Source organism: Macrotis lagotis, chromosome 1 (genome assembly GCF_037893015.1).
Source record: "Macrotis lagotis isolate mMagLag1 chromosome 1, bilby.v1.9.chrom.fasta, whole genome shotgun sequence".
Classification (NCBI taxonomy): domain Eukaryota; kingdom Metazoa; phylum Chordata; class Mammalia; order Peramelemorphia; family Peramelidae; genus Macrotis; species Macrotis lagotis.
The window spans coordinates 901,190,614-901,205,489 of NC_133658.1; the positions used below are offsets into that span (position 1 = coordinate 901,190,614).

Genomic DNA, 14,876 nt, shown 5'->3' on the forward strand with positions numbered 1-14,876 from the left:
CTAAGGTGAAGGTGACAGGAAGGTGACTATGAGGATGGTGATGCCAGAAGGAATAAGGAAGTTTGGAAAAGGGGTAAGTTTAAGGGGAAAGATAAGCTAATGAGATGTTTTGCCAGTTGCAATCTTTCCAAGCCTGCTCTTCTGGTGTGACTGTCCCAGCCCAAATGGAAGCTGCTGCACCATCAGCTGGTTGGGGGGGGGCAGTTCTGTTGGTGAACCCTGGGCAGGGGGGTAGGATGCGAATCGCCTTTCCACCTTTCCACTGATTGTTCTCACACCCTCTGGATCCCATCACAGCACCCCACTCCCTACTGGGGGGGGCGGGTCCTGGGTCAGTCTCCTTGATGTTCCTATCCTCTTGTTCATATATTACTTAGGATGCCTTCTCTCCTCCCCATTCTCCAAATTTTGCCCATTCTTCCAAGACGCAGGTCATGCCCTTGAGGCCAATCCTGGACTAGACACAATTGGACACCAACTGGGGTCCACATTCCACCTAGTCCCATCCCACCAAATCTTATTTCCCTAGGAAGAGGTGGGGCTCCCATTAACTTGTCACAGGGACCCTTGGAAGGCTGCCTAGCAGACCACTCCACTATCCGGCCTGAACAAAACATTTTGGCCTGACTGCATGTCAGACAAGTTTCTTTCCTTAGGTCTCAGTGTTCCTCCCCTGTAAACTATACCTGCCTAGTCAATCTCATAGGACAAGGGTAAGTGGCAGATGGAAGTGAGAGCGCTTTGGAAACTAGAAGAAGCTGCACACAAAGAAAGAGTCATCATGATGGTATTATTCCCGTCTGCAGCCCTGGGCCCCCCTGCCATGTCTGTCCATCTGCCCGGCCCACAAAGAGTGACCACAGGCCTCCCTATCACTTCTTCTTCTTTTGCACATGGCCACAATCGTACTTGCCACGCACAACTTTGAGCTTGATGCCTGGGAGATCCTGGGTGCGGCCCCCATGCACCATGACCACGTGGTGCTCCTGGAGGCTGTGGCCCTCGCCAGGGATGAAGCAGATGGCTTCGCGGCCCGTGCTCAGGCGCACTCGGCAGCACTTGCGGTTGGCGGAGTTGGGCTTCTTGGGCTTCCGGATCATCGTCTTCAACACCACGGCCTTGAGCTGGGGACAGCCATTCATGGGGCCGGGGCCGGGCGTGGGCCACTTGGGGCGGCCCTGGCGGTGCATCTGGTTGAGTGTGGCCATGGGACGGAGCTGGTACTGCTGAGCCTTCAGCATCGGCTGGAGAGCTGATTTGGAGGAAAAGGGAAAGGAGATTTGAGGAGAGACAGGGCCCCACCAGGTCTCTGAGACCATGTCCCCAAAATAACCTCATGTCCTGCTCTCTCAGGAGTCCCCAGCTCAGCTAACACCCTGCCCCCAGCACTGAAGCTACAGGTGCTGTTGCCAAAGGGGAGACTACTGACCCTTGGTGCTTCCTCTCCCCCTCTGGATGGCACCACATGCCATCTCCAGGGTTCATCCTTGTTAAGGCTCTGTCCTGAGGACACTGAATGTCCTCAGAGATGAGCCAGTGAGTCTGACCCTTTTGTTTTTTATTATGGGCTTATTCAATAAACAGTCATCCCGACATGGGCACAAAATAGAGGTTTGCAGATAGAATGATTGCCTTCTGCTACCTGTGGGGGGGGTATGAATATATCTGGAATGACATAGAAGCAGAACCAAAGAAATAATTGATACAGTGACCAAGACACAATAAAAAGTGGCTCTGAATTGTTTCAGAATTCTGGTCACAAGTCTGAGAGTGGGAGGCTGAAGCCCTCCTCCTTTGGGATCCTGGGCAGGCAGGGATATGGGTGCTGATTATCTGGCCATCATGGCTTTGGTTAAACCAATTTGTTATGCAGAAGAACATCTACTGGGCTGAGAGGGAAGAGGGAAATGGGAAGTGATCAAGGGATGGGTAGTGGATCCACAGTACAAATTTTTAAAATACAGAGAAAAAAAATTCTTAAGGGGACACAAATGGGGCAATTTTGTTACTGTCAAATTAAATGTGCTATTTGCTTTTTAAAAACAAACTGGAACAATCCTGTGCATTCTTGCAATTCCTTTTTTTACAAATGGGAACACTGAAGGTGGGGGGTGAATTATCCAAGATCTCCCAGGTAGTAAGTTACAAAGTTAGGTTTCCAACCCAACCCCTTTGCTCCTGTGTCATGCTTGGTCTTCTTAGAATCTTAGGTTGGAGGGTCAGGGTTCAAATCCCACTATTTACTACTTATGTAACTTTGAACAAATCATTTGTAATATGAGGGAAGAAGTGAGTGAGAAAGATGCCCTGTGAGGCTCCTGGCTCCATATCTAGGAGCCGATCACATTCCTGGCTCTGGCCAAAACAGCCCTGTTTCTGCTTGTTGTCCTGCTCTCACCCAGACCCTTCCTTCACTTCTTCCCTTCCACAAGCAGTCAGCAGCAGCAGGCTCCCTCCCTCCAGCTTCTCTGCCCCTTCGAAGCCAGCTTAGACAGGATCAGAATCTTTGGGCTAAAACCTAGCTCTTCTCAAGATCATATCAGACCTGCATATTCTCAGGTTGGCATTCAAGGTCCAACAGATGTTTCTAGCTCCTGTGCCAACATTCCTCTTGCCACCCTCCCAACTTTCTGCCAGTCAGGGCTATTCCTTATCATCTGGCTTCCAGCTTTGATGAAAATCAAGAATACATTCCTCTCTTCACATCCACTTCATTTGGAGGGGGGTACCCTCTCCCCATCCTTTCCCATCTGGAAGACTGGAGGAGATCCTACCCTGGGATTATTTCATTCTGTACATCTATGTTCCCAGAACCCAACACAATGCCATAGCAAGAGTTTAAAAAATACTATAGCCCAGCTTGGGAGCCCATCCTCCATGATTCCTCCTGTTGGGAAAACAGAGGTCAGAACCAGCTTCAGACTCTTACTAGTTGTGTGACCTCCCTCAGTTCATTCAACTGGGCCCTCATTCCTACCAGGGAATCCCATTCTACTCCCTCTTCACTTCACTCTTCCACTTTCCCTGGTGGGTATCTCAAACATTTTCATCACTCCTCAAACCTCCCAAGGCTCCCTCTGACCTCCTCATCTAGGCAGAGAACCTTTACAGGAAAAAAATGAAAGCCATTTGCCAAGAGCTCCCTCTTTTCCCCTCTTCCACATCTCCCATCACTCAGACACCTTCTACCCCATCTCCTCTCTATTCTCCTCCCTTCCCAAGGCTGACCCCCTCTTTCTGTCCAAATGCTCCCATTCCATACTTCTCCATTCTCACTTGTCTTCAGTCTCTCACTTATCTATTGGCTCGTTCCCTCCTGCCTACAAACATGCCCAGATCACCCCTATCCTCAAAAACCCTACGTGACGCTTCCATCCTTGCTAACTATCACCCTGTTTCTCTTCTGCCCCTTGTAACTAAACTCCTCAAAAAGGCATCTGCAATAGGTGCCTCCACTTCTCTCTCTCTTCATAGCCCCTTATTATCTGGCTTCCAAACATCACAGCACAGAAATGCTCTCTCCAAAGTGACCACTGATCTCTTGGTGGTCAAATTCAATGGCCTTTTCTTAATTCTCATCTTCCTTGACCTCTCTGTAGCCTTTGACATGGTTCATCACTCTCCTCCTAAATATTCTGATATTCTCTTTTCTAAGTTTTCAAGACACCCCAACTTCCCACTCCCAGGGTTCTCTTCCTTTTTGGCTCATTTGCTGAAATCCTCCTCCAGACATGCCTTCTGGGCTCTGTCTTCAGGCCTCCTCTCTTCTCCCTCCATACTATTTCACTTGGTGACATCAGTTCCCACGGATTTAACTGCCATCTCTAGGATGACGACTCTTGAACCTACCTATCCAGCCTTTTGCTAACCTACAATCTCCCATCTCCAACAGTCTACCTGACAAAAAGAACTAAATGTCCATAGACGTCTTAAACACCAAATGTCCAAAACAATTCATTACCTCCCCCCATACCTTCTCATCTATTATCTCCCCTATTACCATTAAGGACACCAACCTCTTCCCATCCCACAGGCTCCCAACCTAGTAGTTATCCTGGACTCCTCACTCTCACCCCCACATCCAAGGCATTGCCACATCTCCCTAATTTGCCCCTTCTGTCCTCTGACACTTCCTCCACCCCAGTCCAGGCCATCATCCCCTCACACCTGGCCTACTGCAATAGCTGCTGGCAGGGTCTGCCTGCCTCCTATCTCTCTTCCCTCAGGTTCATCCTCAGGATGTCACCCCTCCCTTATTCAATAAATTCCAGTGGCTCCCTACTGCCTCCAGGTTCAAATACAAAAACCTTCTTGTTCGGTATCCATAATCAGCCACCTCCTACCTTTCTGATATTTATTATACCTTACTCCCTACCAAGCTCCCTATCTGGCTTCTTGGCTGTTCCATGAACAAGACAATCTTTGCTTGGCTCTGGGCATTTTCTCAGGCCTTCTCCAGGCTTGGAAGTCTCTCTTTCCTCTACTCCACTACTGGTTTCCCTGACTTTCCTTTAAGACCTAACCAAAATCTCACCATTTATAGGAAACCTTCCCTGTTCATCCAGTACAGTTAGCTTTGTACACATTTGTTTACAGACTGTAAGCTCCCTGGGGACAGGGACTGTCTCTTTTGGACTCCTTGTCCTTCCTTCCAGAAGAAGACCAGGACATCAGGGAGGGGATGCCCTGACGAGCACATGAATCGGATTTGAGTGAGGGGGGCTGTGCTAAGTCCCCAGCCTCACTTTCTCCTCCGCACCCATCCGGGTCCAGGGGGCAGATCTGAATCAGGACGGCTGGAGGTGGCCCTGAGGGTTAGGTGACCTGGCCAAGGTCACACAGGCTGGATTCGAACTCCGGTCCTCCTGACTCCGAGCCTTACAGCCCAGCACCGGCTGGCCGCGGCAGCGGCTCTTCAGAGCCGGCCCCCGCTGCCCGGGCTCTGCCCCCTTCTCACATGCGGGCGCCAAGCTGCCCTTCTGAACGGAGACGCCAGGCCTCGGGGGCGTGCGGGCCAGCCGGCTGACCTCAGGGACCCCAGGCTGGGAGTCCTGCGGCCTCAACGGGACCCCCCCACACACACACGCGGGGGAGGGGCGGCCCCGCCTCCGGCCGGACAGCCCCGCGCCCCCCGCCCGGCCCGCCCGCGCTCACAAAGGCTCACCCTGGCTCAGGGAGGAGTGCAAGCGGCGGAAGAGGCCGGAGGACGCCATGCTCGGCGGCAGCTAGGAGAGAGCTCCTCCCCCAAAGCCGGGGGTCCCCAGCAGGCTGCTGCCCCTCCCCCACGCCGGGGAAGTCCTGCCTGGGGGGCCTCGCGGAAGGGCAGGCACACCGGAAGTCCCGCCCCGACGGGAGCCCGACCCAAGTGCCCCGCCCGGGAAGGTCTCCCAGCCTCAACCCTGGGCCTACACCGGAAGCCCCGGGCAGAAAGGAACCGCGGATTAGACGAGCAGGCTGTCAATCTGCCTCGGGAGGGCTCATCTGATTGGACACCTTCAGGAGCCGCCTCCAAAACGTCCCCGCCCTACGCTCACTGGGTGCATTTTTTTCCCCATTCTGGCCGCGGATTGGCTGAGAGCGGAGGAAGGCCTTTGCGTTAGTGGCCGGCTCCAGAGACTAGGCAGGCATCTCCACGTGACTTCCGGGTCGGCATGGCGGCATCCGCAGCGCGGCGAGTGCCCAACTTGCTCCCCGTCCCCTTCCGAAGCAGCTGCCGGCTTCGCCGGGAAATGCCAAGGTCGGGCAGAGAGAGGAACCTCAGTAGCTCCGGGGGGGCCCCGAGCCGCACCCGGAACCTCCTGTACGAGCACGTGCGTGAGGGCTACAGCGCGCGCCCCCAGCTGGACATGGAGAGGCTGTGCGCGCACCCGGAGGAGGCTGCGCGCGCCTTGGAGCACCGCAAGGGGGAGCTGAGACCCGCCGACCTGTCGGAGATTGTGAGGGCGCATGCGCCACCGAACCTTAGCCGGGTGGGACGGGAGCAGGCCGAGCTAAGGGAGCGGAAGTAGGGGCGGGGCTTGCGTACTTTTTTTTTTACGTAGGAGAGGGGCAGCGGGGGGCCCTCCTGCTCCTCCCCCAAGGTGCTAGTGGACCCCGTTTAAGCCCGCTCGCTATGTACAAACCACTCCAACTCTTCCGCTTTACGCATTTCTAGACTCCTGATTGGCCACCTTCAGGCGCCGCCTCCGGAACGTCCCCGCCCTACGCTCGCTCTGGGTTCATTTTTTTTTCCCATTCTGGCCGCTGATTGGCTGAGAGCGGAGGCAGGCCTTTGGAGTATTGGCCGTGCCAGGCAAGCCCTGGGGATGCCAGAGCCAGTCCCTGCCCTCAAGAAGCTTACAGGGCACTGGAAATTAGGATGTTTCCTCTAAAGAGAATGCTATCTGGGCAGCTAGGTGGCACAGTGGATAGAGCACCGGCCCTGGAGTCAGGAGGACCTGAGTTCAAATCTAGCCTCAGACACTTCCTAATGACCTAGCTGTGTGGCCTTGGGCAAGCCACTTAACTCCTCTGCTTTGCAAAATCCTAAAAAAAAGAAAGAAAGAAAAATGAGATTTCCTGGTACAGAAGCAGGGAGGGGCTCCTTTCAACACTTCTCCTTGGCCCCTTAAGATCTGATCTCATTTACATAAGTTGCATAAATTAATCATTGCACATCTAATGTCAATAAGAAAATTTTTGATGAAAGGTTCCTAGGGCTGAAGGTTCTTCAGCTATAATTTCCTTGGGTTTTGTTCTTTGTTTTTTTTTTAATCCCCCCTTAACAAAGAATGGAGGGCCCCCACTACCCCTACAAAGAATATTATTACAGGGGCAGCTAGGTGGTGCAGTGGATAGAGCACCGGCCCTGGAGTCAGGAGGACCTGAGACTTAATTCCCTAGCTGTGTGGCTTTGGGCAAGCCACTTAACCCCATTGCCTTTCAGAAAAAAAAAAAACAAAAAAAAGCAATATTATCATAAATAATAATAATCCATCCGTGGCTTTGAGAGTCAGCAAGCTAGGACTCTAGGATTTGCAAAGCACTTTGCAATCTTATGGCTCCTGCTATTATTCCTGATTTATAGATGAGGAAACTGAGGTAGACAGATATTCAATGACTGACTCAGGGCAGGATTTGAACTAAGGTCTTACTGACTCCAGGGCCACTTAGGGTCAGAGTGGATAGATGAGTTCAAATCTGGCCTCAAACCCTTCCTTGTTGGGAGACCCTGGATCAGTCACTTCACTCTTTGCCTTGGTTTCCTTCTCTGTAAAATCATCTGCAGAAGGAAATGACAAAGCACACCAGTCTCTGGCAAGAGAACCCCAGATGGGGTCACACAGAGCCGTACATGACTGAGTATCAACTTGTTTCCTCCTGCCCCCAACTCCACCCCCACCCCACCCCCAGCTGCCTACAGTTTGGGCAGCTCTTAGGAATGTAAATCAGAGCAGTAGATTAAATGTGTAATGTCCCTGGTGTGGATTTAGGAGTAGAGTCTTGGGCACCTATATACATATTAAGAGGGAAAGTACATCCTTCATAGGTTTAAAAACCTATGAACCTGTAAAAAAAGGTTTAAAAAACCTTATAGGTTCTTCACGAGAAGCCCAGGGTCTGCCTCATCATCATCATCATCATCATCATCACTTCCATTTTACAGATCAGAAAGCTGAGATTCAGAGGAAGAGCAAAACTTGTACACAGATGAGGGACTAGCCCAATGTTTGGCTGATGGGACCCTAAGCATAGTTGTAAAGACATAACAATGGCCCCATGTTCACTAATGATAAACATTCCCAAATCTTTACACTTGGGGTCTCAGGGTGCCCTGGAGCATTGGGAGATGTGGAGCCATGTCTGGGGTGGGGGGCATGAGACACTCTCCCCTGTGCTGCCTCCAGAGGAAGGCTCAGGGTCTCTCCGCCTATTCTCCTGTGGCTTCTGCAGGCCAGACCCCTCTCAATTAGCCCCCAGGACAGTCACTTTCTGGGAACTGGGACTGAACTTTAGAAGTAACCTGGGTGCTGCGCTTCTTGTGGAATCAGGGGAATGGAGGACATACCCAAGCTGAACCCTCCTTTCCTGCTGCAGGTGCTCCAGTGTGCTTTTCCAGATGGGATCTTTTGATCTACAAGCTGGGATGGTGGTAGTAGTCAGGGGCCCCTCTCTCCCTGGCTCCATTTCTCCTAACTCTCCCTGCTTCTTCCACCCCAGATTTCTACGTGGCAATCCCTGGGAAGACTGAGGGAAGAGATCCAGGCCCTGGAGGAGGAGAAGGCTGCCGTGGCCCAGCAGATCAAGGCTCTTCTGGTGAGTGACGCTGCAGCCTCTCTGCCTCTGGTTTTCATTTCCAATCTTTCATTCATCAGATGCACATTTTAAGTATCTTATGCTCTTAACTTGGGGAGTCACAGGAAATTTGAGGAAGGTCCAGTCGCTGCCCTTGTGACACCTATAGGGATAGGGTACAAACACGGGTTCCTACAAGATCGAAGAATGTACAATCCAAAGGAGTTGGTGCACAGCCTCGGATCTTGGAAGACCTGGCTTCAGGTACTGGCTCCTACACAGGCCGGCTGTGGGACCCTAGACGAGTCATTCCACCAGTTACCACAGGCATTGGTAGAGGAGGCTTCCTTGTCAGGAACCCCTGAGACCAGTGAATTTGCTGGCCTAGCTTTTAAGAAATGTAAATGGTACATAAAGCATTTTATGACCTGTAAATAATTGTAGGAAAGTCATAGGGTGTAATGGAGAAAAAAGCAGAGAACTGGATGCAAGAAAACTGGTGTGGTCCTATAGGTGGAGCTGAGGTCTATCACTTTGTCTATCTGCGTGTCTGTCTGTGTGCGTCTATGTCTGTGTCTGTGTCTGTCTGTCTCTCTGTGTCTATGTTTCTGAGTCTGTGTCTGTCTGTGTCTTTGGATCTGTGTCTGCACATGTGCCCTGTGACCGGGATACTTTCTGGTCTTCCTGGCCTCTGCCCTGAGAGAATGGAGAAGGAGGCCACGCATCCCAATGGACAAATCCATTTCCTGGGTGTGCTCCAAGGAGGCTGAGAATGAGAAGCTGACAGGCGGTGGCCCTGGGGCCAAGGCTGCTCCAGTGTGTAGAGGAAGGGGATCTCACAGGACTCTGAGGAACGACAGAAGGGACAGTTTCTGAGGACGCCAGAAAATGAGCAGATGCAGAACGAAGTCAGCAGAATGAAGAGGATGGTTGATACTGTGCTTAAAGCATCATAGAGGAGACTTTTGGCCGACTTTGGAACTCTGTCTGCCCACTGATGTGCCTCAAATCCAAGGGTGGGATGCAGGTCACAAGATGGTGCAGGGGGAAGGACCCCTCCTCACTGTCTTGCCTGGCACATCATTGAATCTGCCCGACTCAGTTTCTACATCTGTTAAATGGGATTAATCATAGCACCCACCAGAGTGGAGATGGAGTTAAAGTATGGACAAAAGCCAGTGACCAGGATGGACATTTGTCTTGCTGACCCACGCACCTCTATAGTAATGACGTCTTTCAGTTTGTCTTTTTAATTTGCCTCATTGGGGAATAGTGGGCGGGAGATTGTCAGAGGGATAGATTAATTAAAACGAACAAGGGCTAACTTCTAAAGAGAGTGAAGACCTGGGAGTGAAAAAGATGTGAGTTCAAGTCCTCCCTTGATGTCCCCAAGCTGAGGGCCAGAATCCTAGGCCAGTTCCTCCCAGCTCCCACTCCATTGAAGGTAGCTCCACGGAAGCTCCCATCCCTACTGCCATGTCCCAATGAGACGGGGAGTAGGGTGCTGGGGGGGATCCTGCCTTACCCAAGAGGTGGTGTTCTTAGGTCCAGGGGGACCCCAGAGGCCATCGAGCCACACCCTCTCATAGATCAGGAACCTGGGGCCCAGAGGGGGAGCATGGCCTGTGCAGGGTCTCACAGGGAGGAAGCTCCTGAGGGGGAGTGGACCCTCCAACTCCCCCCACCCCCCAGGCTCCCTCCTTTGGAGGTACGGGGGTGGGGGGTCTGTGCTGGTTGAACCAGGCCCGGGTGGCCGTACTGGGAGGCAGGGTGTGGACAGGTCAGACTTGGCCGAGAGGAGGTGACCAGGGCAATCTGCTGGGGACAGACACACGCACGTACATGCCATATCCACCTATGTACATGTTGAGACATGCGCACACCACACGTACCACACAGACACACGCACCCGCTCACGCATGCTGTTTGCTATCATGTCTTGCTGAAGAACAAGAGTGAACTTTGTCACCTCCAGAAGAGAGCCCAAGAAGGAGTCCCCTCCCACCTTTCTCCAGAGCATTCCTCCTCGGCACTGGGAGGGACATCACCACAGCTGCTGGTCTGGGCTGGCTGGTGCTGCCCACGAGGGCAGTGACTGTGTGGGCCGCCAGGGACCTTGGGGGTCAGTCAGCATTTATGAAACCGTTCTGTGTGTCAGTGCAGGGGAATCAGAAAGGCCACAAAGCCCCCCTGCCCCTCCCTGAGTCTTAGGTTCATGCATAGCTAGTGGAAGAGGGCCGCTGCTATCTCTGTCAAATGCCTTTACCCCAACAGCTCCTTTCCCAGAACCCAGAAAGAACCTGTCACCTGTTGATAAGTAATCAGTGTTATCAGTGGTCAGACTGGTGATTTCTCTGGGGTGGGGAGCTTGTGCCCCCCCCCCCCCCTGTGATGTTCAGCACCCGCCTTGGACCTCAGAGACTGCAGGGGATTTCTGCTGGGTGATGGGATAGACAAGAACCCAGGACTGGGCCTGAGGCCAGTTGTCTGTCCTCCTGCTGCTAATCCTAATAATGTTGACTCTTGAGTCTCATGTGAAGCACCGAGACAGCCTGCTGCCGGCCTGAGTCACTGCTGCTTAGATGGGGCCAGAGGTCAAGCTAGAGAGGCTGCCCACTCCCACCCTCCCACCCCCCTTTAGAGATGAGGAAACAGCCCTGTGGCTGGGCCTCCCCCCACACAGGTGGAGAGGGGAAAGACCCCCTACCTAGATCAGAAGCCAGGGTCTAGGGCCTGCCCCCTCCCCTTCCTTCACACAGCTGTGATTTGTCTCCAAGACTGTCATTCTCTCCCCAGGTCAACCAGAACAAGGATTTCATCCAACAGGTATTGGAGGGCCCTGGTAGAGGAGGGGAGGGAAGAGGAGGAGATGATTCTGGGCTGTTTTTAAGTTGTTGGGACTCTGGGGCATAAATGACTGGGGCGATCCCTCACCCCCAGATCTAGCTTCCATCTCCCACTGCAGGATCCCAACTTTCAGAAGACCCGGGCCCGGGGGAGGTTGATCCGGACACAGTTGTCATCCCTGTATGCTGACGAGGCCCATCTAGAAGAGCTTTTTTACACTCGAGCTCTCCGACTCCCCAACCAAACCCATCCTGATGTGGTGAGTGGGGGGTCTGGGGCAGGGGAGGAGCCTAGGCCCAGGGCTGGTCCCCTCCCCCAATCCACCCCTCTCTCTGCTCTCCTAGCCTGTGGGTGATGAGAGCCAGGCCCGGGTCCTCGAGGTGCTCGGAGAGAAGCCAAGTAAGCCAGGCTCAAGGTGCCCCCCCCACTCCGTTGCTTTCCCATTGGCCTTCCCTGTGGGCGCAGGCCCACCATCTGTCTTAGTGTCACACTCCATCCCTTTTCTCTTTCCTCGTCTGTTTCTCCGTCCATGTTTCTGCCCTGCTCCCTCTCATCTGGTGCATGTTTCACACTGGGAATGTCTCACATTGCACACCTGTGTCTGTCCCCCTTCCAGCCTTCACCTTCCGCCCCCGGGGCCACCTGGAGATTGGGGAGAAGCTCGATATCATCCGTCAGAAGTGAGCAGCCCCTTGGCTCCTGACAGCTGGCATCCAAGGCCTGCCCCCCAGCAGGGAATGGGTCCATTCAGCCTGGCAGAGCCGCGCCTTGGCATGAATATTTGATTCCTGGGCTGCCTACCACCTGCCCCCTTTTCCCTTTGTTCCCCCCTCTTGACCCAGGGGAGGTCCCTGCAGGGAGTGCCCTCCACAGGCGCTCTGAGGCCTGTCTCTCTTTGTACAGGCGTCTGTCTCACGTGTCTGGACAGCGATCCTACTACCTGCGTGGGTCAGGGGCTTTGCTACAGCACGCGTTGGTCAGCTTTACCCTCAGCAAACTTGTTCAAAGGGTAGGAAGATATGGGGACACCTGAGTCTGCCTGCCCCAAGGGAGGGAGAGAGGAGGAGGAGGGCAGAGATCCCTGCTGATGGCAGATAGGGTTGCCTGAGTAGTGGTCCTGGGCTAGCAGGATATGAGGGTGGCCGAAGGGAGGGTCTTAGGAAAGAAGCATCCAGAGGTGCCTAGGTCTATGGATCGGTGGGAATGAGCTGTCTGGATCTTCAGAGAGGGGGCTAGGTCACCATGGTCCCTTCTAGTCCTGACATCCCATGATCTGGAGCTTTGTACTTGGGCAGCTTGCCATTCCTCAGTTTTCTCATGGCTACACACCAAACGCATCCTAAAATGGGGATGCTGGGAGCTGTGATGGAGGCTTGAGGGTCTGTTCTCATTTCATCCTGTTGTTCTTCTGACCCCCTCTTCTCGGTCTCCCCAGGGCTTCACAGCCATGACGGTGCCCGACATGCTCAGAGGAGCTGTGTTTGTGAGTGACCCTTCCTCTCTGTTCTCTGGGCACGGCCCGCTTCAGGAGCTTGGGAGATGAATCTTAAACCTTGGGAACTGCTCCTGTCCCAAGAACCCTCCAGGTCGGGTCCACAGACAAAGGATAGGCCTGATCCTGGGGGTGGGGGGGGCTGATGGCAGGTGGGTGAGAGATCTGGGAAGTTTTGGTCTTCAGGAACAAGACTAGAGGGAAGGGGTTCCCTGCCCAATCTTACTTTTTTCCCCCAGGAGGGCTGTGGGATGAACCCCAATGCCAATCCCTCTCAGATCTACAACATTGATCCTTCCCGATTTGAGGACCTCAACCTGGCAGGGACATCAGAGGTGGGGATTGCAGGTGAGCAGTTGGAGGAATGGGCTGGGAGAGGGGGGTAAGCCAGGGGGTCCCGTCCTCGGCTGAACCTGGGCGGCATCTCTCCCACTCCACAGGATACTTCATGGATCATGCAGTGTCTTGGAAGGACCTGCCCATCAGGTGACATCCTTCACCTCACATGCCTTCCTCATGGCCTGGCCACCGTTCCCAGTTTCCCCCTCTCCCACGGTCCCTCCCTTATCTTCCCAGAGTCATTCACACTCTGGTTCCCAGCCCTCCTGGGATCCCAGCATCTCTGGGTCTGACATCCCTTTCCCCTGCAGGGTGGTCTGTTCCAGCACCTGCTATCGGGCAGAGACAAACACAGGGAAGGATCCCTGGGGGCTCTTCAGAGTCCACCACTTCAGCAAGGTCAGCCTCCCCCACCCCAGGAAGCTCCAGAGCTAAATGGTGACTTCCTCCGACTCCCACTGTCCATTCACTGCCCTCCCTGGTCAGACCAAAGATACCCACCCCCAGCTTCTCGCTCACCCCCAGGTAGAGATGTTTGGGCTGACGTGCTCAGGGACAGAGCACAGCTCGGAGCTACTGGACGAGTTTGTGTCTTTGCAGAAGGAGATCCTGACAGAGCTGGGCCTGCACTTCCGGTCAGCAGCCGGGTCTATGGGGGAGGAAGGGGCCAGGGCTGATCTGCAAGACTCCCCAGACAGTCTTGTAGATGTAGAAACTCCTGGATTTGAAGCCTGCCTCTGCTCACAACTCCTGTGGACCCCCGAGTTCTTTTGTCACTCTGCCTCATTTTCCCTTTATGCCAGATGTCATGCCTCAGTTTCCCTAGTGGTAGAGGGTAGACTAGGTGACTTCTTTGGAGCCCCTTATTCCTGACCTTCCAAAATTCTGACCGACTCACAGGGTCTTGGACATGCCCACCCAAGAGCTTGGCCGACCTGCCTACCGCAAGTTTGACATCGAGGCCTGGATGCCAGGCCGAGGCTGCTTTGGGGAGGTGAGCCCCATCTCCAGAGCTCTTTGGGTGGGCTGGCAGGCCAGAATGTCACTGGGAAGCCTAGAGCTTTCCTTCCTTTCCTTTCCTTCCCAGGTCTCCAGTGCCTCTAACTGCACAGATTTCCAAAGCAGGCGGCTTCATATCATGTATGAGACGGAGACAGGGGATTTGCAGCATGTGCATACGGTGAGGGGGGGGTCCCTCAATTCTCTAGAGACCACCCTGTCAGCTTCTCCAAGAGAAGCTTTGGGGGCTCTCCCTCCCCCAGGTCCCAACCTTCAGAGCACACACACCAAAAGGGGCCTGACTTCTCCAGGCCCATCTGCATGCCCCCTCCTCTGCCAGTCAGGAGATTATGAGGTGGGCATGAGGGGACTAAGCTCCTCCCTCCCCCAGGTCAATGGCACTGGCTGCGCAGTACCCCGGATCCTCATCGCCCTCCTGGAAAGCAACCAGCAGAAGGTGGGAGAGTCAGGGGACAGGGCTGGATGGGTAGGGCAGGGAGGGGGTCTCTAGGGATGCTCACTGTGCTCCTTGTCCCCACAGGATGGCTCAGTGTTGGTGCCCAGCGTCCTTCAGCCCTTCCTGGGCACTGACCGGATCTCTGCCCCCTCACGCCCCCTCCTCAGATACATCGGTCCCAACCAGCCCCGGCCTTCCTGACCCATCCACTTGAATGGCCAGTTCCAGGCTCTACACCTCCCCCATTCCCCTGGTCCCTTTAGCCCCAAATGAGGGAGGATGAGGAAGAAGCCCCTCCTTGCTTCACAAGGCTCGCCTTCACGCCATAGCCCCCGCGCCTGAGTCCCAACTGTCTCACTGGGGAGGAAGAAGTTGGGGGGCAGGCCATTCTATGCTTTTTGCCCCATGGGCACAATAAACTCCAGTGTGACCACATCTGCGTCTGTGTCCAAATCAATTGGGTAAGGG

At 53.9% G+C, this 14,876-nt stretch overlaps 2 protein-coding genes across 4 annotated transcripts; one reads left to right on the plus strand and one right to left on the minus strand.

Annotated features, from left to right (window-relative positions):
* Positions 1-771: 771 nt before the first annotated feature.
* Positions 772-5,404, minus strand: MRPS12 (mitochondrial ribosomal protein S12). The gene is made up of 2 exons (XM_074219014.1): positions 5,165-5,404; positions 772-1,252 (listed from the first exon to the last, which is right to left on the minus strand). Exons 1-2 carry the CDS (start codon positions 5,211-5,213, stop codon positions 873-875), a joined length of 429 nt encoding a protein of 142 aa, XP_074075115.1. The 5' UTR covers positions 5,214-5,404; the 3' UTR covers positions 772-872.
* Positions 5,405-5,581: 177 nt separating this feature from the next.
* Positions 5,582-14,841, plus strand: SARS2 (seryl-tRNA synthetase 2, mitochondrial). 3 transcript variants are annotated; one of them, XM_074219006.1, is made up of 16 exons: positions 5,582-5,936; positions 8,200-8,295; positions 11,071-11,100; positions 11,240-11,380; positions 11,466-11,520; positions 11,738-11,801; positions 12,025-12,130; positions 12,557-12,604; positions 12,853-12,961; positions 13,054-13,099; positions 13,264-13,351; positions 13,478-13,587; positions 13,853-13,946; positions 14,040-14,132; positions 14,343-14,408; positions 14,493-14,841. In XM_074219006.1, the coding sequence occupies exons 1-16, from the start codon at positions 5,652-5,654 to the stop codon at positions 14,607-14,609; spliced, it is 1,548 nt and encodes a 515-aa protein (XP_074075107.1). In that variant the 5' UTR covers positions 5,582-5,651; the 3' UTR covers positions 14,610-14,841. The 3 variants fall into 3 exon arrangements, with proteins under 3 accessions (XP_074075107.1, XP_074075108.1, XP_074075109.1); XM_074219007.1 differs by lacking the exon at positions 5,582-5,936 and adding an exon at positions 6,036-8,076; XM_074219008.1 differs by lacking the exons at positions 5,582-5,936; positions 8,200-8,295 and adding an exon at positions 8,379-9,497.
* The last annotated feature ends 35 nt before the right edge of the window (positions 14,842-14,876 follow it).